This window comes from Eschrichtius robustus, chromosome 3, assembly GCF_028021215.1.
Source record: "Eschrichtius robustus isolate mEscRob2 chromosome 3, mEscRob2.pri, whole genome shotgun sequence".
Lineage (NCBI taxonomy): Eukaryota > Metazoa > Chordata > Mammalia > Artiodactyla > Eschrichtiidae > Eschrichtius > Eschrichtius robustus.
In genome coordinates, this window is record NC_090826.1 from 188,259,107 (window position 1) to 188,280,984 (window position 21,878).

The following is a 21,878-nucleotide window of genomic DNA, read 5'->3' on the forward strand; positions in this document are numbered from 1 at the left end:
CTCCTGGGCAGAAGTGAGCTTTCTGGATTTGACATGCACGTTCCTCTGGCTGAGTTTCCCTCTCACTCTGCGACTTTCCAAGCTGGGAAAAGTTCTCAGCACAGTTTGGGGGCCTTGCCGAGCCCCTCAAATTCCAAGCCCACACAGTTCCCACCCCCAGACGTGGCAGCCGGATTGGGTTGGTCGGGTCACTCCGGGACAGCGGGTTCAGTTACAACGGACACTAGGGAGGAAGCAGCCCCAGCACAGCAGGAAGCGGCCACTTTCTTTCCACCAGACCTCCTGCTAACTTTCGGTTGCTCCCATCAAGTCCCCTCCCAGCCCCACGGGGGTCCAGAGCAGGACAGGGCACCAGAGTTCTGTTCTGACAGCTTTATTGACTGGGTGCGGAATCAGCTTGAGTACAACCCGCGCTGCAGCCCACGGTCCAGAGGGCAGCCCCACTCTGTCCCTGGGGGCAGCGGGGCCTGGCCCCTCCCCATCCTCCTGCTGCTCTGGACCTGGGGGCCTGGAAGGGGTGGGTGGTGTGGCCAGAGAGGGATCACTGGAGAAGGCTGGGGGCAGGGGAAGGGTGTCCGGGTGAAGACAGGCTGCGTGTACCTCCCTCCACATCTGAGGGTCGGGCAGGCGTGCTAAGGACAGAGCCCCGGCCTCAGGACCCAGGGCTGGGGGCAGAGTTACGCACCCTCAGCTTTGGGCCTCTGACAGTGCAGCGATGTTGGAGTGTCTCATTAGGGTCCCCGTCCCACAGGGAGCTCGAGCCTGGGGAGGCCAGACCACATCCTGACTCTGGGGCCCTTAGGCCTGGCTTGCTCACCGCCCGAGTCGGGGGACACCTGCCCCCAGTCTCAAAGGCACCAGGCCGAGCGGGGCAGGTGGCCCCTGTGGTGTGCGCCTGCCTGCGTGTCCCCCAGGAACTCCCGAGCTGGGACTCCCCAGGCCTGCTCTGAGGGACACCAGAAAAGAAGCACAGCCTTTCCCACCCCACCCGGTCCTGCTCCCCGCCTGCTGGGCTCCACTGATGACGGACATGCAGCTAAGAGGCTGAGGACAGGGGTCTGCGGGGTGGGGCAGGGCCAGGGGGAGACCCAGAGCCCCAAGGCCTCCTGCTAGGGATGGGTGGCAGGTCCCAGGCGGAGGGAGCGCCCTGGAGGGGTGAGGCCTCCGGCAGACGCCCGAAGCAAAGGGAGCCAGACACCCCAGTTCAAGTCCTTAGTGACGCGTGCAGGGCTGAAGGGAGGACGAATCCTGGAGGTCGTGAGGCTGCCAGGAAGGGGTGGTGATGAGAAGCACAGGCGTGGGCACGCGACGGGCAGGCTCACTCAGAGTGGACCAGAGCCCCAGCTCCCTGCCCAAAGCCGAAGCCCTTGGGCCCGAAGTTTTTAGCATAGCATCCTGCAGAGAGAGCAGAGGGGTGAGGACGCCCCCGGCCACACCTCCCGGCCCTCCCACCGTAGCTCCCGCAACCGCAGCGCCTGGCCGGGCCCCTGGAGCAGCGAAGCCCGCCAGCGCTGCCCCCTCCACGTCCACTCCAACAGTGAGGAGGCTCTTGGCTCCACGGTGTGGCCATTCCCCTGCCTCTGAAATCCCAGGGGAAGCGTCATCTGCTGTCGGAGCTCTGGGCCGGGAGCCTGGAGCCCAGGCTCTGCCCCAGCCTGCCCTGATCTGCCCGTGACTCTGGCCAAGTCACTTCCTCCCCTGGACTCCTCCTCAGCTCTAACAGGAAAGGGTCTCACTAGACGCTCTGGAACGGACTCTGAGGCCCGGAGTGGGTCTGCATCTGGCAAGGGCCTAACTGCTCGGCCCTCTACCCCTCAGACCTCCAGGAAGGGAAGACGTGCAGGAGGGACCACCCACCTTTGCAGTAAATCTCGCCATCCTTGTCGGCCAGGGTGGTGGACTCGAGGCCTTTGCCGCACTTAGCGCACCGGAAGCAGGACTTATGCCAGGACTGGGGAGGGAAGGAAGCAGTTAGTGCCGCCCCCCAGCCGTTCCCCTAGACATGATGAAGGCACTCGTGAAGCTTGACCAGCCCCGCTGCTGGAGGGACCCCAACCCCCCCTCCTGGAGAAAGCGCTGGGTGGGCAGCGGCAGCAGGCAAGGGGTGGGACCACCGCCAAGGCAGCTGCTCCCCAGCTCCCACCGTCAGGGCCGGTCCAGCCTCATCCTGACCATCCCGCCCGGGACCACTGGAGTGGGCGAGGGCTTCGGACCCGTCCCGGCATCACCTCCAGGTGCACGGCCTTCTCACCCCTCACGGGGAGACCGCTGCCGCCCTTGCAGCCGGATGTGAGGACCAGACAGACGGAGCCTGGCCACAGGGCAGGCTTTCATGATCCGCCAGGCCTCTGGATCCTAGAACGGGTGCCTGGTTTGCCCAAAGGCCGTCACCGCGGCAGGGGGGGTGGTGCAGCTGGGCAGGGGCCTGGCACAGAGGAGGCGCCCAGCACCACTGGAAGGAGAGAGGGTCCACGAGCTGCGCTGAACCCGCAGGGAAAGGCCAAGGAGCCTCGTTCCCTGGGGGCCACAGAAGCCCCCCGTGCTTCTACGAGGAGCTCAGAGGCAACACAGCCAACAGCCTCCCCAGGGAAGGTGGCCTGGGTCTGCACCCCTGGCGGGAGCCTGCCAAACCCGGATCAGCCGCCAGCTCGGGCAGCGCAGCCAAGCGGGCTGACAGCTCTGCAGAACCGGGGAAGCCAGAGGCCGGCAGCAGCAGACGGGACAAAACAAGGCCTTTTAAGGGCAAAGAGACTCCCTCGAACGGCTGCCCGTGCCTGGGGTGGAGATGAGAAAGGAAACTGCATGCCCTCCGGTTTCCTGACAGCCACTGCATGCCCTCCGGTTTCCTGACAGCCAGACCCGCGCATGTTGCCTCCTGCCCGGTGCTCGAGGGGCCAAGGAGTCCGGGGCCCTGAGCAGGCTCCAGACCCCAGCGCCCCCAGCCCCCCAGCAGGCACCAGTGCTGGGTCTAGACTTGTCCTACGTGTGAGTTCCCCGTCCACCCCCTCCCCGGCCCCTCCTCAAGGTTGAAAAGCCTCGGAGGCCAAGGCGCAGGTCCAGAGAAGCTGCAGACAGTCTCCAGGCCCCGTGGCTGCACAGCTGACCGTGTGAGCCTGGCCAAGCCTCGTGTGAAGGTCCAGAAACCCCCTCCGGGCACCCATCCTGAATATGCCCCTTCAGTGGTCCCCAACTGCTGGTCCCAGGCTGCAAACCCTGACCCCTGCCCACAGCCTCTCTGAGGGAGGGGACCCCACTGTGCTTTGGTGACCTGGGCGGCTACTATGGGAATACTGAGGGGGAAGGGCAGGCGAGGCAGTTAGAAAAGATTGCCTCCCAGGAGGCTGTGATAGGCCTGAACCTTGGGAAGCTCTGCCCTGCGGGGACATGGGTGGGTTTCTGAGTCCACATCCTCTGAAACAGGATGTACGTGGATTTTCAAGTGGTTCTTAACATTTCTGGATCACAAATCTTTTTGAAAATCTGACAAATGCTATGGACTGTCTTCCCAGGGAGAGACAGGATCTCACAAAAGTCTGCATATTCTTTTCAGGGCTTGTGTCCACACACCCTGAGAGGTCTGCGGCCCCTGATTCTAGAGACACCCATAGATTGGCAGCTCGCTAGGAAGTGCCCGTAGGCGCTTAATAATCAGCTCCACCAGGAGTGAGGCTGTTACGCTCGATCGGGAGGGATTCAGCCCCCTGGAGACCGGAAGGCACAGGGGACAAGTGAGCCCGGGGACAAAGGTTCCCCCTTCACGGTGGGCTTTGAAACGAAGGGAGGGAGTTGCAGCCCAGGGCTCAGGCTGGCTGAGCAGAGCTAAGGTCGCACTCGCAGAGCTCCGGAAGCCATGCTTCAGGAAGGGGCCTGGCCGGCCCGCGTCCCCACACCCCCCGCTGGCCCAGCAGCCGCCTTACCTTCCCAGCACCAATCACCTTCTCGGCGGCGTAGACGGCCTGGCTGCACCGCGGGCAGCGCTCAGAGCCGCCGATCTTCTGGGCAAACTTGGCCGCATTGGGGTTGGTGGCGGGCCTGTGGCTGGGGCCCCTGCGTGGGGAAGGACGTGCGGTGACATGACGTACAGGCAGCAGTACAGGCGGGGGTCTGGCACCGTGTGGGCACCACCCCGCCTCCACCTGGCCTAGCCGGTTACAAGGCCGCGGCTGCCAGGGCCTGTAGGGTCACCTCCCACTTTACAGATGGACACACCAAGGGCCGGCACAATGTTACTCTCACCGGCACATCAGACTTCGCTCAGCCCCCCAGTTAAAACACTGGAGTCACAGAACACCTCGTTTGCTAGGAATTGCCCTCCTCTGCCCCCGACTCCTTTGGCCTGCCGATTATGAGAGTCTTTCCAGGAGAAATCTGTTGACCAATCACCCCCACTGGGGCAGTGACCTTGGCCGAAATGTGGGAACTCATCCGTCACTTCCGTCCATCCCCCCAGGGCCAAGGAGCTGGCAGGCTGACCGCCAGCACCTCCACTCACAGCAGGTCAGTGGTCAGTGGGCGCTGGGGACCTAGTGACACCCCGTGATTCCGGGGAAGGGAACTGACGCCCCTGTGAGCAGGGGTGCGAGCTGGTCCGGCTCGGACACTCACTGGCTGTAGGGGCCCCCAGCAAGTCACTGAGACCGGCTCGGTTTTCTCATCTGTGGAAAGAAGAGATGAGACCCAGGAATTCTTGGGGCCCCTCCCAGCTCTGACGCCATGAAAATATGGGCTGCGGCTCCGCCGTATAGGGAAGAGCCGGGGCTGTTTCATTCCCTGCTGGACCCCCGCTCCTCTGACTGGCCTGACACACAGTAGGTGCTTCTACACCTGGGAGGGGTGTACTCACTCCTCGTGCTTGATGCCGAGCGACTCCCCCTTGTCCATGCTCAGCGTGCCCGCGCCCTGCCCGTAGCCGTAGCCCTTGGGCCCGTACTTCTTGCCATAGCAGGATTTGCAGTAAATCTCCTCGCCGTGCACGGCCACGGTGGTGCTGTCCAGATTCTTCTTGCAGACCACTGCAGAGGGAAGAGGGTAGGGGGAGTTGGTTCGCTGCAAGCACCCCGAGAGCCGAAGCTCTCTGGGACTCTGCACACATAATATCCCGATCTTTCAGGAGCCTGGTGACAGGGGTCAGGATGGCCAGGGAGCTGGGAGGAGAGAGGAGGGCGTCTAAGGATGCTGGCCGAGCCGCCCCCCACCAGGAACCGCATGGGCCTTCCTTGGTCCTCTGCACCCTCAGAAGTCCCCGGGTTCAGGAGCCAAGAGCCTAGACTGACCCCAAGCCCCAGGAAGCCTGCTGGACCTTCACTCTGCCCTTGACAGAGAGATCATGTGTCCCGACAGAAGAGGAAAAAAAGAAAGGAAGGAAGAAGGGCAGGGCTTTCCTGCCTTCAGCGATGGGATCGAGAAGGGACACCCCTACAGGCTTGGGGGCAGGGGTGCAGGGGAAGTGGTGCTCCCAGAGGGCAAGGGCAATATTTATCAAGCGCCCGGCATGGCGGGCTTTGAAATGAGATACAGGTTGTGCTCAACACGACAGCGAGATCTGCAATTTCTAATCTCAGAATCACTTTGCCACAGGAGGGACTGAGGTCAGATGCTGGGAAGAATTTCCTGACTCCAAGGCTAAGAGACTGGAATGGGATAAACTGGAAAGCCTGCGGGCCGCCTGTATCTTCCTGTGGATCTCAGAGCAGGGCTGTGCCCAGCGACCCAGAGTAAAACGGCTCGGAGCCCAGGGTCATGTAGAGTCAGCTGCCCAGAGCCCAATCTCTCTCCCCGCCCCTTCCCAGCCCACGTGTCCACTGGTAGATGCAGATGACAGCCTCCCCCCAAAAGGTGGCTGTGAGAATTCAAATGAGCCCTCACCCAGGGAGTACTTAGCACAGTACCCTGTGCACAGTAGGTCATCATAAACGTCAGCTGCTCCTATAGTGTGATACAGAGCTGGTGCCGTGGGAACACAAGGCGGGGGGTCAGGCCTCCAAATATCATCGGCTTCCAAACCCCAAGTCCTTCTCTCAAGAGACCCGACTTCCCCTGCTTCTTTAGAGGTCTTGTCCTGTGATTCTAATTGGGTCCCACGAAGGTCCTCAGATTTGGGATTCAGTGTGTCCACCTGGACCACATCCTCAAACACGTGCTTCTGAAGATGGATTCCGGGGGAACCCCTGGAGGAGCCGGCCGCTCCTCCCTGCAAAGAGGTGCTCCGCTCAGCTCTGGTCAGCTTGCCATCCCCTTGCCTTCAGATTTTTTTTTTCCTCCGCTGTGTGGTTTATGGGATCTTAGTTCCCTGACCAGGCACTGAACCTGAGCCCTTGGCAGTGAAAGCTCCAAGTCCTAACCACTAGACGGCCAGGGAATTCCCAGCCATCCCCTTGCCTTTAAAGGCCGGCTCTCTGCCCCCAGGGCTCAGGTTGGAGATTTCAGACTAAATAAGGACCCTCTGGTCCCGTCCCTGAGATCCCCACGTCCTTACGGCACTCAGGCGACCCAAATATGGACCTTCCCACCGCCTCCCTAGGGCTTGGCTCCCGGATGGAGGGAGCGGGAACAGCAGGGGGTGGGGCTCCAACATTCCTTCTTGGGTGGGAAGTCAGGAGTTGGCCTGGAATTGCTTCCCGTAAGACCCAAGTGGACCTGGAAATTCCAAGACCAGAGGGGAGGCAGAAAGTGAGACAGAACGGCGAGAGGAAGGGAGGTCTCCTCAGACCGACCTTGCCAGCAGGAGACCCAGGGGCTCAGCCCAGGGGAGACTCCAGGGTCTACGACTGACCCCTCCAGACGGCCCCCTGCCTGAGCCCCAGCTTCTATAGGGGGACACCCCGACCTCGCTGCCGGCTTCCGCTCTGCCTTGTTCTCCCAGAGGCCCTGGCCTCTGCCTTCCACCCCGGTCCAGTCTGGGCACCTGTAGGCTCCTCCAGAAACTCCATTAAGGGGAATTTTGAAGGAAGGCCTAAATCAATTTCTACCAAACCATGTTAAGCAAAAACCAAACAAACAGAAAAACTTAATTACGGGTTGGTTGTGTGCATTTGCTGGGAAAATGTACTCCAGATGCCACAGGGTAGAGGCAGCCCCAGGTGAGAGGCCAGGGCCCCCTCACCCCACCCAAAGACAGAGAGTAGTTCTCTGTTTCTGGAAGGAAAACCAAGGCCCACAGAAAAGTTCCAGCTCATAGAACCAGCCAGAAGCAGGGCCCGGCCGGAGCCCAGCCTGACCTCCAGGCCTGATTCTTCCCTGCCAGCCCAGAAGCCCTTTCGGGCGGGCCGGGCGTGGGACCACAGCCTGCGGCTGAGGGATGCTGGAGCTGGGGGCGCGCAGGGCTCTGAGAGCGCCCCGGTGCTCCGGGTCCTGGGGGGCAGCCCAGCTCCAGCAGCTGCCACCTCGGGGAGAGGCCAGCCCTGCTCTGCTTGCCCACAGGGCTGACCTGCCCCAGGTGGGAGCCGTTACCGCTCAGAGAAGCAGCAGCCTCGGGGCAGGTCCCTGCAGAGCCGAGCCCTCTTGCCTGCGGATGGGGACCGGTGGCCCCTCCTCACACCACCAGGCTGTACCCTGCGGGCCGAGCCCAGGGAGGAGGCTGCCCTCCCCGACCGTCTAGGGCAGCGTCCTGCGCAGCCCAGGCCCCAGGAAAGGGATCGTGGGTGCCAACCTGAGTAGGAACCAGAGGCAAGCACCAGGACGGTCAGAGGACCTTCTCTCGAGGACTCAGCCAGGCCTGGCCAGCAAGGGGCTGAGGTCCCTGATGCCACCCAGGCCCACACCCTGCTGGCCTTTCTCTGCCTCTGGATGTGAAGGTCCCCTGATTCCGAGGGTGATTCTGCATTCTTGATTCCAGCTGGACACTTAGGCCCACGTCACTGAAAGAGAAGTGACCCTCCTTCCACTCGTAAACACACCTGCGTGCCCGGTGCTGCTCTAGGCCCCGAGAATCAGCAGGTCGTGAAGATGCTCAGACAGGGGACATCCTCTAGCTCCGGTGCCCAGGAACTCCGCCGCAGCCGGAGACCCCAGAGACACAGGAGGCTGACCTACAGCTGCTAGTAGTCCTACAGCAGCCCTCCCCGCCCTGCTCCCCGGCCTGACCTCCCACAACTGTTTCTGGTCCTCTGCACCCCGCCCCTGCCCCGGGCCTGCCTGTTCCTTCCTGTACCGCCCCCCCGCCCCGCATTCCTGGCTTCCCTGGACCTCCTGGCCAGCAGCCGCTCCTCCACAGGCAGGCCTGCAGGCCTCCCCGCCCAGCTGGCCCGTTTCAGTCTGTGATTAAAGCAACATTTGAGGGCAGAGAGGGGTCCTTGGGGCCAGCAGTCTGGACCCTCTCCCTGGCCAGAGCCAAACCCTCTTATTCCCTCTGAAAAAAATAAACAGCTCGAAAAGTCCTGAGTGCAGTGAACTGCTGATTACAGGACGCTGCTGTGGGCGGCCTCCTCCGGGCTGGACGCCAAAGGCCCCACCCAAGCTTGCTGGCCGCCCGCAGCCCTCGGTCAGTCTCATCAGCGGCCGGAGGCTGTGGCTGCACGGGGCGGGGCTTCCGGCTGCTCCGCCCACAGCAGGTGGGCTCTGGTGCTCATCCAGGGGGCAGGTGGCCCTTGGCCTGTCTGGACCCTGCTCTGGACCACGAGCTCCTGGAAGCGACGCAGCCAAGCTCTCCCGACTCCGCTCGTGTGAAGCCAGGGGCACGGGCCCGACTCCCAGACCCCCCAGACAGGCTGAGATGCCAGCCGCTGCTGAGGGGTCCTCGAGCCACACCATCTTGCCGGGGATCCCCCAGGGCCGTGTGTGTGTGTATGTGTGTGTATGTGTGGGGGGGTGTGTGCGTGTTGTGGTGTGTGTATGTGTTCTGTGTGTGGCATGTGTGTGTGTATGTGTGGTGGTGGTGGTGTGTGTGTTGCATGTGTGTGTATGTATGTGAGCATGTGTGTGTGTATGTGAGCATGTGTGTATGTGTGTGTGGGGTGTGTATGTGCGGGGTGTGTATGTGGTATGTGAGCATGTGTGTATGTATGTGTGTGGTGTATGTGTATGTGTGTGTGTGGTGTGTGTGTATGTGTGCATGTGTGTATGTGTGGTGTGTGTGTATGTGTGTGTGTATGTGTGGTGTGTGTATGTGTGGTGTGTATGTATGTGAGCATGTGTGTATGTGTGTGGTGTGTGTATTGTGGTGTGTGTGTATGTGTGTGTATGTGTGCATGTGTGGTGTGTATGTGTGTGTGTGTGGTGTGTGTGTGTGTGTGTCGGGGAGCTGCTATCATTTACTGAACACTGACAACTGCTCCACCTGCTTTGCTTGTTTTCCGAGCCCCTTCCCTGTTGATTCTCTCCCCCCACCCCCCTGCCGCCCTGAGGTAGGTGCCGTTATCCCCCCCATAACACTGAGGAAACACAACCAGAGAGAAACCGAGTAACCTGCCCATCACCACGTAGAGAACAAAAACAGAATTCACATCCAAACCCTGACCAACTGGTTCTGAAACCCAGAGCTTAACCCCACACATTCCCTGCCTCCCCCTCTGCCTGGGCTCAAGGAAAACGCAGGTCACCTCTTCTCCTAACCCAGAACCTCGGCTCTGTCGCAATGAGCCCCGGCACTCAGGAAAACGGGGAGGCTCCCTCCATCCGCCACTTCCTGGGCCGGGAGCTCTGAAAGGCTGCCTGGCCCCGGGCCGTGGCCAGTGCAGCACCGCGGCCTCTGCATCCCCTGCATCCCCCGGACCACCCGACAGCTCCCGGCTGGATGGCGGCCGCTGCCCGGCTTCCTGTTCATCCAGGCTGTGATCGCAGCAGGTCTGGGTCCGCCTGTCGGGACGATGTCCAAGAACCTCCTGCTCATCCCCCTCTTACCCCAGACTGTCAGGCGGGGATGGGCAGTGAGGGGAAAGGCCTCGGGCTGCAGGCGCAGGGGAGGGAGAGCCCAGCTCCTCCCTAGACGCAGCTTCCCGTGAGGCTGCTGCCTTGAAAAAATGTTTTTTTAATTGAAATATAGCTGATGTACAGTATTAGATAAGTTTCAAGCGTACCACATAGTGATTCACCACTTTTAAAGTTATGCGCTTATAGCTGTTATAAAACACTGGCTATATTCCCTGTGCTGTATAATATATCCTTGTAGCTTATTTATTTTATACATCGTAGTTTGGACTTCTTAATTCCCTTCCCCTATCTTGCCCTCCCCCTCCCCACTAGTTTGCCCTCTGCATCTGTGATTTCTGTTGCCATTTAACAAGGGGTAATCTGGGTCCAAAGACTGATGAAACTTTGGGCTAAAGGTGTCTTCCTCTTAAATGCCAGGATCGTGGCAGGGAGAGAAAGAAGAGAGAGTGGGTGGAAAGTTTTCCCGACCCGAGTCTTTCCTGCCTGGCACTCAGCCCCTGTGCCTCCGCCACCCCCTCCCCTTAGAAAACAGCTTCTGAGGAACAAAGAGGCCCTGAAGTGCTTCCCTGCTCAGCTGCGTGCCAGCCAAATGTCAAGCTGTTTACCTCCCGTGGGGTCAGTTCCCCGGGGTGTCGACAGGCCCGTCCGGTCCCCATGGCAACAGCAGGGCCTGGGAGGGGTGCATACTCACTGCACAGGAAGCAGGATTTGTGGAAGCTGCTGCCTTCGCACTGAACCTCTTCAGCGAAGTACACCGTCTTCTGGCACACCCCACACTTCTTACCTCCTCCCCAGTTCGGCATTCTGAAAGCGGACGCAGAAACGGGAATTAATTCCCCGGGGAGATGGAGACACAGATGGCCCACAACAGAACAGCCAGGGACAGAGGCCGAGGGGGGAGCTGGTGGGGGGGGCGGGCAGAGCCCTCCTTGAATGGCAACCTGCGGGCTTCCCACCCCAGAGCCCACAGGTGATCGCTGGGCAACCGCTGTGTTTTCAGCCCCGTGCCCGTCATTCTAAAGGATACACACAAGCACAAGATACAGGCCGTAACAGCAGTAACGACGAACCGTCTGCTACATGCGTCCACACGGATGAATCTCACAAAGATGAATTTGGAGCAAAAGAAGCAGATAAGCTAGAACTCATAAAACACAAATTATCTGTGTCAGGCCCGCAAGCAGGCAAAATTCTATCCTCAAGGGAGCGACCCACGGGTGGGAGAGTTATAAAGAAAAGCAAGGGAATGAGTATCACAAACTACTGTCTTAGATTTGTTACCTCAAAGAGAGAAAAAGGGGGCCACCAAGGGGGCTGCTAAGCCACCAGCCATGTGTGGTCATCACACAGAGGCTCCCTTTGTAATTATTCTTTGAACTACACATGTAGGTTTTATACGCTCTTTTGTATATAAGATATAGCTCACCAAAAAAACCATTCTTTTTTAAAGCAGGAGGCAGGCACACAGGGCACAGTTAAGGGTCCATTAGAATGGGGGGAGGTGGGGGGCTTTTGCAAAACCAGATTTTCCAGCACCAACTCTGACCCGATGAATCATGACCTCTGAGGATGAGGTACAAGAACGTGAATTTTTAACAAGCACCCAGGTGAGTCCGAAGGAGGCGGCCTGGGACAGCATTGAGATGCTCTAGGTATTGGTTCTGAGCTGGGGTCCTGATGCCAGATGGGTTTGGTCCAGTCCTGACCCTGTCACTCACTGGCTGTGTGTACCTTGAACAAGGTAGCTGGTCTTTCTAAACCTTGATTTCCACATCTGTAAAACGGGGATAAAAGCAAAAGCTACTTCATAGATCATTTCCGGGGATTCAGTGAGACACGGCGTGTCAAAGGCGCGGCTCAGCACCTGGCACGTGCTGAGTGTGCGGTGACGATTATTAGTGCAAGAATCCAAGGCACAGGGGAGGCGACACTGCAGGTCAGAGCCCGAGTGGCACAGACACAGATGCCCGCAGAGCCCGAGATCAGGGAAGGCCCATCTCAACCACTCTCAACAGATGCCTGGCTGCGGGGGGACGGCGACCCTTCCAGCTCTTTGGACAGAAGTGCACGGGGCGGGGGTGGGGGGCTCTATGGGGGGCGCCGGCGACTGCGGGTACAAGATGGGTGATTGGGTGAGTAGGGCTCAGGGTGCTGGGAAATGGAGGGTGGGCAGGGGAGAGGCAAACCCCCCCGGGACGTGCGTCATGGAAACACCGAACGCAGGGATGGGGCATCCAGAGCCCACCCTCTTGGTACCGGGGATGTGCCGGCAGCTAAAGAGTCGGGGTCTAGGGCAGAGGGGACGTGGTCTCCACTGCCCGGAGCTTCCCATCTGACGCAGTGTAGGGACAAAACTTGCCATCCCGAAACATCTCTCTGTCCTGCAGATTATTTCAAGCTGAAAACAATCAAGGCCCAAGGGACTCGGGAAGAAGCTTTGACCTTCCTCCAACTGCCTAGAAGAATTTCGATAGAGGGCCTGTTCCCCAAACAGAGCTATCACCAGAGATCTCTAGAAAGAACACGGGCCGGGTGTGGTGGGAGGGTCGGCAGGGCCTGGAGACCAGAGTCCTCTCTGTCCCATTGTGTCTGCCGGCTCAGCAAACACTCACTCACCAAGCATTTGCTTTTCCATCTCCATGTAAATTGCCTTCCTCCCCTTTGAGGTCCCAAACCACTAGCCCCAACTTCCTCTTTTGTCTTTAGCTGAAGATGGTATTTAAGGTGAGGGTTTCAGCCACTTTGGGGAGTTACTCAGTTTTTCCAGGTCTCTCCCATGTAGACATGTTCTTGAACTTTGATTTTCTCCTGTTCATCTGTCTCGTGTCAATTTAATTTTTTTCCAGTCAGAAGAAGCTAGAAGGGTGGAGGAAAATTTCTTCCCCCCGGACAGTGGACACAGGCCTCCGCTCAAGAAGAAGGTCCAGTCGAGGTTCACTACCAAGTTCCCTGCACACAGGTGTTCATACAGGTGTTCAATAAATTGGCTCCCCTAATAGTGAGAGCCACAGCTGAGCCATGCCCTCCATCTCTGCAGTGCCCGAGGCCCTCACAATGCTCAGTGGGTATGTGCGGGATGAGAGCAGGCCCCACGTGGGGAAGGGGTGTTGGTGACACCAGCTCCTGAGGACCCAGGCTGCAATACTATTGAGACTGTGGGAATCTCCAGCAAGGCTTTGTCGGAGTGGACTAGTCAGTCACTCTTCACTGCCCCTGCTCTGTCCTCCCGTGTCCTGAAAGCTGGGCTTCCTCTGGTCCCACCCTGGTCCCTCTCTCCCCCCAGTCTCCTTTGGTCCCACTGCACCTGAGGTCACCCCTGCCAAGGACTTCCGTTCATCGCTGACCTTGACCTCTGCCCTGAGCCCAGGCTCGTACACCCGGTTCCACGGGAGCACCTCCACCTGGATGGTCCATGAGCACCTCGATTTCAACACGAGCCACCTGAACTCATTACCTTTTCTCTCTAACTTGTTCTTTTTCCTGACTTGTCCATTTTTTGCTGCTGGAACCCCAACCATTCTCTCCAGCACTGAGGAATCTTATCCCAAACCCTAGAATGGGGAGAAGTTCTCCTCCTCTCTCAGCTGCACCTGCTCTGTGCCCCCTTTACCTGCTCACCCCAAACCCTGACATCACTGCCTCTCTGGGCCTCTTCCCACTCACCTTCACTCAGCTGGCCCACGACCCCCTTGGAGGGGGCACCACGCTCCAGTCCCCTTCTCCTTGGGAACCACCCTGATTTTCAGCCAGGGCACATGGCCTGGACCTAAGCTGACCAGCCCAGGTTACCCGCTTGGGGATGGGCCAGCTATGCATTTCAGGCCAAGGAGACAGAAGGGAGTTCCGGGGGCTCCGGAGAAGAAAACATCCTGATCTTCAGAGAGAACGTCCTGGAAGCAAGCCCCCCTCCCCTGAGTGAGGAGGGGGAGCCATGGGCTCCGGGGCTGTGGTTCCAAGGGGGGACCAGCCGTCCCAGGATGAAGCTGACAGCAGGGAAGGCAGAGCTGAGAAAAGCAGCAAGGGAGCTGCCCTGACATCACTGAGCCACAGAACAAGGCCAGACGTCATGCTGACTAGTCTCCAGATTCTCCAGTTAAACAAACTAAGAAGCTCCCCTGCTGTTTAAGCCAGTTACCCTACACCTGAATGCATCCCCAGAGAGGACAATTCCGGCCACCCTGCTTCTGGAATCCCCTTCCTAGCCCCCCCCCCCCCCCCCCGCAGACCTTCTTGGCACAGAAGGGGACGCTCACTCCTCACCCTGAGAGCCTCCCCGGAGTACCTTCCCAGCTCCGTCTCCTGCTATACCGCCTCTCACACATCCTCAGGGCTGGTGATTTAATTGCCCCAGCCTGGGGCTAGGCATGTGGAAGCCCTCAGTCCAAGCCTGTGCGTTGGGATGCGGGAGGCTGGATGGGGCGGACGCCCACCGTCCTCACCCACGTGGGTCTGGACGGGCCGTCGACCTGCACAGGGCCTTCCCCTCCTGGGCTCTGGACTGTCCACGGCTCATCAGGCTTCCGCACATCCCACACCCCCAGAGGACAGGATTTCTCTAACCGCAGGCGGCCCCGCTCTGCCTCCTCAAATAACCCTCGAGGCCCGAGCTCCCGGAGCCCCAGGGCCAGCCCCATCCCCAGCCTCTGAGGCCCCGCCATTCCTGTCGCCCCTCTGCCCTGCTGAGCCACAGCTGGGCGCTGCAAGCCATGAAGGACAGTCGGGTGGGAGGAGCAAGGTCGGTACCGTCTGCCTAACCATCAGCCACCTCCCCCCACCCACCGCCCTCGCTGCAGAGCCCCTTTCTAATCAGGCATCCACCACTCCACCGAGTGACCCCAGGGAGGGGCTCAGGGCAGAGCCCAGACCCATGAGCCACCCGGCGACTCCAGTTCCTGCGGGGCGGTGCAGGGACGGCCACTGGGAGGGGAGCCCTGGGAGAGGTTCTGGTTCACATGGAGCCATGCGGCTTCTCTGACGAGGTGACTAGATGCGACCCCCAAAGCCCTGCCCGCGGCACCCGGCAGCCAGCCTGCCCTGAGTCTGCTGACCTACTGTGTGCCCGGCAGTCTGCAAACACCATCCACTTCTCCTGGCGACCTGGGGCTGGGGACACGCCCGTGACACAGATGAAGACACAGGGCTGGGGAGGCCAGGCCACCCCCCTGCGGTCACCAGGCTGTAGGAAGCAGAACTGGGATCCAGCCGGCTCCAGCCACCCAATCACTGTGCTGGTGCCATCGTATTCGGGGGGGCTGCACTCGGGGGGCGTCCGGGACGCCCGGGCTCCTTCCTCACCTTGCTTCCCACCCCCTGAACCCACAGGGGACGTCCTCCAGCCCCTAGGACGCCCCTAAGGGAGAAGGCTTCCCCTACCCCGTGGGGCGGAGCTGCTGCCAGCAGTGTTTTGCTCCTGACACAAAAGCCCTTCTCCCTCGTGGAGACCCACATATCCAACAGGCCGCCCTTGTTCTCCCTGGCTCCGGGTCAGGGGCCCACATCCAGCAGGGCCCAGGGAACCAGGGGCAGGGCAGGATGGGCGAAATCCGCCTGGGGCGCCTCCCGGCTGGGCCACTCCTCAGCCAGGCCACTTGGTGGGGGGTCCCCTTCAGGAGCCCAGAGAAGGGACAGGGCCCGGCACCTTGGGGAGAAGCACGGTGACCGTGTCCACTGCCAGGAGGGTCCCACGCAGCCCCGTGGACAGGTTCCCCTACCCCCGCCCACGTGAGGACCCCTCCAAGGGATCTACGGGTGGGCGGGGGGAGTCTCAGCTGGGGGCGCCCCGGCCGCCTCCTTCCCACCAGCCCCGTCTTTTCATCAGCCAGACTCCGCGGACAGGAGGCCCACTGCCTTAAAAGGAAACTGTTTCTCGGACCTTCTGGAGTTCCTATAGGGACGCCCGGCTCCTTCTCAGCTGCCTTCTCAGTTCCGAGGACAGAGGCCCTGCAGCCGACAGGGAGGAGAGGTGCTCTCTGGGTCAGAGTTCAGGCGGCTCAGTTCAGAGGTCAGGAAAAAGGGACCTGGATTCATCCCTTCCCAGCTGAATGATCAAGTTACTTTCCTGTCTGAGCTTTGATGTGGTTGGTTGTCTCTAAATCAGACCATCCACTGACTCCTTAAGTTGTTGTTCTGAAGATCAGGAAAGAAATTATAAAGCGATGGCCCAGGGCCTGGTGTGCTGTAAGGGCTCACTCCCGACGACCACCCGCAGGACGGGCCCAGACGAGGGCCAGATGTCCGCTCTCCTCCCCAGCCAGGCCACGTCTGGGAGGAGCAAGGCCTGAGAAGTAGCAAGCCAAACAGGGACCTGGAATCCCTGACTTAGGGACGAGTGCCCTGCCCCTCCTTGGGGTGTAATCACCCCGGCACCCCAGATGCAAGCAGAGACTTGTCTTAACATCAACTCTTTTGTCTTCTGCTCTGGGTGACCAAGAAGCTTTGCTGTCCCTGTGGTCACATCAGCCACTCTGGGTTTGCAGTGGGTTCCTCCAGAGAGTTCTGGTTCGTCCCACTTCACATGTCGACAATCTCGATAGAGAACCAGGCTTCAGTTTTCCGATGAATGGCTGGAAATACTTGGGAAGCTATTTACCGGAAATGTCAGGATCCAGGGCCGGTCGGAAGCTAGAAGCCCGGGACTGAACTCTTCCGACGAGCGGCCGGCTCAGTCTGCTGCCCCCTCCTTCTTGTGCAGCTGTCTCATCAGATCCTCTGTCTTGAGAGCAGAGACCCAAGACGGGGCTCGCAGGGCAGCAGAGGGAGAAGCGGACACAGGGCAACACTCCCACGTTCACCCCACATCTTGTGAAAGTCGGGCTGAGGTGACGGTCCAGTGTGGTCAGGTTTCAAGTTTCAGAAACCATCTCAGAGATGCTCAACCCTTAACCGCTGGCTGCCAGCGTCTGAGGGAAGGCCTCCTCTCCTCAAATCAGTGGTTTGACTTGACAGTCCACGCCATGTCTTTATTTCTCCAGTGGAAAACCCTCACCTCTCCCGTTCCAAAACGTCTTGCTCCCCAGGGCCAAAGGGTGACTTCTGGGCACAGAGTTCAGGTCCCCACCCACGCAGTCTGGTAGAGACCTCTCAGGTGTCTGCCTACATAGAGTCACCTGGCTGTGTGGTATCCAGCCAGGTACACAGGGGAGCTGTCACCCTTTCCAGCTCGCTGCTCAGCCCCTTCCTCCCCGCACCCACGTCAGGAGGGCAACCAAGGCGGGGGTCGGGGGCACCCCGCCGCTCAGGGTTCAGAGCCCAGGTCTTAGAGGTGCCACCTGAGAGCCCGGCAAACAGTCCTGCCTTGAAAGGAATGGTCACTGCTGGGGGGACGAAGAGCCAACATGCGGTACAAGCCCGGCCTCAGCTTCACGGGATTTCTTGGGAACCCTGCACGTGACTCAGCCTCTGGGAGAAGCCGGCCGGCACCGCTGCGCTGCGATCCCTCCAGACCCCACAGTTCCCAAAACTCGACTGTCACCCTGGCTCCCTCTCTCCCTCCCTCTCTGAGTTCTGTCTTTTCAAGTCCAGGCCCCGAGGCCCTTGTGGGGCAGTGGGCTGGGGTGGTGCCTGTCCCCCAGCGCCTCGTATAACAGAGCGTTCCACCCCTGGGGTTCAGAAGTCCAAAGGTCAACCAAGGTAGAAATGGGGGTCTAGAATTCTTTTTAAGTATTTCCAAACTGTCACAGGAAGTCCTATATCATAACAAGATCTCACAGACTAACCAACAGATAACTGTCTTTGCTTGTGTCTGGAACGATGTCACCTTAGTAACAATTGGTTACCCATGCTGGAAAGGTCTGAACGATTTTCCTGGATTAATTTTTAAAAAGCAAAAACAAAACCCATGAGCCCTTAGACCTTATAAAACAGGCTGTTTGCAGCTGACGTCTCGGGAAGCCCCTGCCCCCGCGGCTCCTGTATAAACACAGCCGGGAGCACCGCAGAGGGGGTGTGCTTGCCGGGTTGGTGGGTCGGGCGGGGGCCGAGCCTGTGATCCACTGTCGCTGCAGGAATCAGGCAGTGCCTCCGGCCCCTGGGAAGAGGTGGAAATGCTAGCTGCCTCGGTGTTTACACTCCTTACCATACATGGGAATCGCTCAGTGCTGACGTCAGACAAATTCCTGGGTAGCTGCGTAGTGCGGCCCCATCACCACCACAGAAATTCCTGCCCACTGGAAACCGCAGCAAAGCTGCTCCTGCGGGTACCCAGCAGTTCCCTGACCTCACCCCCAGCTCCACTGTGTGTGTGTGTGTGTGTGTGTGTGTGTGTGTGTGTGTGTGTGTGTGTGTCTTTTCCTGAAGCAGGCTCTTTCCCAGGCTTCCTTTCTTTCCTGCAAACCTGGCAGCAAAATTCAAACACGCATCAGACCTGGTGAAAGCGTATCACCTGGGACCCAGGCCCCGACTTCCAGAACGGCCCCCTCCTCCTCCCCATCCATGCGGCAGAGGGAAGACCGAGAGGTTGTGAGTTCTCACGAGACTCCATCCACGTTCACACGGCGAAGCCACATCTTCCTTAAGTAGTTTATGAGCCGCCATAAAGCTCTTTGTAACGCGAATGACTGGGCAGGGGTGTGCAAGGAGTCTGCCTGTGTCTGAATGGCAGCTGCAACCCCCAGCAAGTTACTCATCACCTCTGAGCCTCAGTTTCTTCGTCTGTAAAATGGGGAGCGTCCGTCCCCACCTCACAGACTGTCCCAGATAACACACACGTGGAGGACGCAGGCCAGTCCCTGGGGCCCAGCAAGCACAGACATCTGCCCACTGTTCTCTCTGGGAAGGGCCAGCTCTGACGCTTGTTCTCCAGTTCTTATTCGCCAGAACGCCCGAGTGGTGGCAACTGGTGAAACTTTATTCTCACCAGCGCCTCAGAATGTTTAATGCAGGATTCCTCTGTCCTCTTCCAGCCAACTTTTCACAATAAGCCAGCTTACAGAAATATCTAAATTCCAGCAGCCTCTCAAAAAAGCCTTCCCAGTTTGCCTTCCCACCAGGAGACCCAGAGTAAATAGAAACCACCCCTCTCCTCCCTGACCTGGGCCTCAAGCCCACTCACAGGAGCACCGGCGAGCACCAGAGCACCCCGTTTGCAAGCTTCACACACGGCCGGTAGGGCAGCTCAGCGAGCCGCCCACTCCTACCCCCTTCATTCACCAAATATTTACCGCTCGCCAACCAAGTGCCAACACTACACTCCCGGCCAGGGAGGATTCACCAGCTCACCAGCAGGCAAACGTTTGCCTTGAGAAAAGAAAACACCTGGGCTGGGAAGGCAGGTGCTGGGACGGCCCAGAGGAAAGGCCGTGGCCCTGCTGTGCTTCCCGTTTTATTAGCAGCCCTGCAGCAGAGGTGGTGGGCCGGCTCTTCAGTTTCTCCTCTGTGTCCCTCACCCCCCAGACCCTCCATAGCGGTAGTGCTGCCCCTCCCCCTCCCTGGCCCACAGCGCACCCTCTGCAGGATAAACTTCCTTCCTCGAGTGCCTGTCTCCCCCACCGCCGCCGGATTTCCTCCCTGCGGGACTGGGCCATTCCCTGGGAGGCTGTGGGCAGTACAGGGCTGGATCCAGCCACAAGGCGGTCTCTCTGGAAAGAGCCCGAGCCCACCTTGAGCATCAGGAGGCTGAAAGTGAGCAGCGGCAGGGGCACAACACCCCGTCCCCAGGTCCCACCGGGAGAAACCCCCAGCCTGCACTCAGCTCCTCCAGCCTCCTCAGCGTCTGGGGGGCAGGGGAAAGGCTGCAGCGAGGCCCAGGGACAAGACAGCAGCTGGCCCCTCTGGGCTCCAGGTCTGTGTCACACCCTCCCCGTACCACCCCCCAAAGAAGCTGAGCATGAGAAGCGAAGTCCCCTGTCCACGGTCGGCTGAGTATTCAGGGTCAGTCAGGGCCACACTTCCCACGAGAGCCCGCTGGACCTCCCGGAGCCGCTGGGACAGGATGCCCAGGTGAAGCCCTCTCAGCTGGAAGGGGGCTGCCCATGCATCCACGCCCAGGAGCAGGGGTGGCGGCCAGAGCCCAGGCCTCCAGGGAAGGGCTGAGCCCGTGCACCCTCCCGCCTAGACCCAGGTCTTGATTAGAGCACAACAAATGGGACAGGCGTTTGCAGAATATTCTGCGGCTTGTGAGAGCAGATACAACTCCTGCCTCGAGGCGGCTTGCTGGGTAACATACTGCAGCTTGCTTCAAGTGTGCCGGTAGCAGCCCCTTCCTGCTCCCCGGCCTTCAGGGACTGAGGCCACCAAACACTGTGGCTTCCTTCAGGCTGGGGTGATGGTCCCCACGCAGCGCCAAGACAAGGGGCGAGGGGGGGTGTGAACGTGGCGGGGGGTGACCGGGGACGGCTGCCATTTGGTCCTTTCCTAAAGGTGAAACTCACACCTGGGCTCGGGGCACAGCTCAGGGCACAGGCGGGCCCTGAACCTGGATGTTCCCCCACCCTGCCCGCGGCACGCTGTCCAGGGGGCAGGCGGGGGGTGGCACGGCCGCCCTCATCCCCCGCTGTACAATGAGCTCAGTGCGCGCGCAGAATCGCCGATTGTTCCGCCGCGGGACGCGCAGGTGGTGGGGAGACTGGCAGTCCCGGGTCAGGGGCACGTGGGGGCCCTTTGTGTCCCGGGAGCCCGGGGCGGGGAGGAGTCCCGCGCCTCCTGGAAAGAGAACCAACCGCCGCCACTTCTCCCCCCTCCGCGGCCCGCGCCGGCCCCGGCCGCCCCTTTTCCTTGCGACCCTCCTCGCAGCTTCCCGGGCGGCGGCGGGGCCGGAAGGCCGGGGGCGCCCTGCGCGCGGCGGGGCCGGGGCGCACTCACCTGGCGGCGGCTGGGCACTCGGCGTTGGCGGACGGCAGGCGGGCGAGCGGCAGGGCAGCGCTCTGGAAGCGGGGCTGGGCGCGCCCGGCCCGCGCGGCGTTTTGTTCCGCTCGGGGAGGGCGTGTCCGGGCCACGCCAACCAGTGGGCTTTGCACACTGCACCACACCGGCGCCGATGTCACCGCACCGGCGCTGATGTCACGGCGCAGTCCCGCAGCGCGGCCCCCAGGCCGGAGGCGTCCCGGCTGCGCCCTGGGGACCCCCGGTGCGCCCCGCCGCGGAGGAAGCAGCGGCTCACACGTGCCCGGAACTTCTCAGGGGTTCCCGGCAGCCTAATACGAGGGTGGAGACACGTGATCCAAGAGATAAGACTCCTGATAAACTTGTGCCACAAGAGAAAGTGTGGGGGGACGGGAGGTGGTCTCGCGTTTGGTGTCCTGGTGGCAGGGTGTCACATGGGGCGCCGGGGTAAGATAGGCCAAGCTCTGATCCCGCCCCTTCCGCGTACTAGCTGGTCCCCGCCCCTAAGCCTCAGGTTCCGCATCTGTGAAGGGGGTATAACCCAGAAGGAAGTGGTTTTTTTTTTTGGGGGGGGAGGCGGGGGGAACAGATTGTATAGGCCTAGTAAGCCTTCAGCAGTGCCCTTCAATGAGTGTAACCCCCCCCAAACAGCTCTGTCCCCTCAGCTTTCCCCAATCTCCCCTGCTATCCAAAGATGGAGCCCCCCTCCGACCCCCAAACAGCAGCTCTGAGGAGTGGGTACTTCAGCTGGGCTTTTATCTGGGCCTCGCCAAGCTGCCCAGGGGCAGCTGCGGGTGGGTGGGCTGCCCTCGCCACCTCCCAGCCCTTCCCGCAAGCCCGCTGCCGGCGTCTCAGAGGGCAGAGAGGCTCGCACCTCTTTCCTGGACGCAGGTACAGCTCAGAAACCCAGTGCTCTGGAGAGAGAAGGAGCTCCCGGGGGCCCCTGGCAAGGAGGGCCCGGTGGGGAGCAGAGAGAGCCGGGCTTTAAAGGAAGATGCCATCCTCTCCCCCCACGGTCCTGCCCGCCCCAATCAAGGCGCACTGCCCTTTGGGCCTTGTGGATCTGGACCCGGAGGATCATGAAAATCTGAGACACTGGTGTTCCCAGCACTGGGAGAGCCTCGGGACACAAAGCACTTTCTTCTAGTTTGCAGTTTTCGTAGCTTGTTCACTGCATTTCTAAGTCAAGAGGA

General features: G+C 60.3%; 1 protein-coding gene across 1 annotated transcript; it reads right to left on the reverse strand.

The window, feature by feature from the left end:
- Positions 1–357: 357 nt before the first annotated feature.
- On the reverse strand, positions 358–20,932 carry CSRP1 (cysteine and glycine rich protein 1). The gene is made up of 6 exons (XM_068541881.1): positions 20,665–20,932; positions 10,559–10,671; positions 4,844–5,012; positions 3,918–4,047; positions 1,858–1,951; positions 358–1,395 (listed from the first exon to the last, which is right to left on the reverse strand). Exons 2-6 carry the CDS (start codon positions 10,668–10,670, stop codon positions 1,319–1,321), a joined length of 582 nt encoding a protein of 193 aa, XP_068397982.1. The 5' UTR covers position 10,671; positions 20,665–20,932; the 3' UTR covers positions 358–1,318.
- Positions 20,933–21,878: the final 946 nt, after the last annotated feature.

What these genes read in the sequence shown, in the direction of transcription:
- CSRP1 (XM_068541881.1), bottom strand. Translation starts at nt 10,670, where the DNA reads ATGCCGAACTGGGGAGGAGGTAAGAAGTGTGGGGTGTGCCAGAAGACG. An exon ending in CTCGGCATCAAGCACGAGGA is followed by an intron (nt 4,048 to 4,843) that starts GTGAGTACACCC and finishes TTCCCCACGCAG; the next exon opens with GGGCCCCAGCCACAGGCCCG. An exon ending in AGGTGATTGGTGCTGGGAAG is followed by an intron (nt 1,952 to 3,917) that starts GTAAGGCGGCTG and finishes TTCCCTCCCCAG; the next exon opens with TCCTGGCATAAGTCCTGCTT.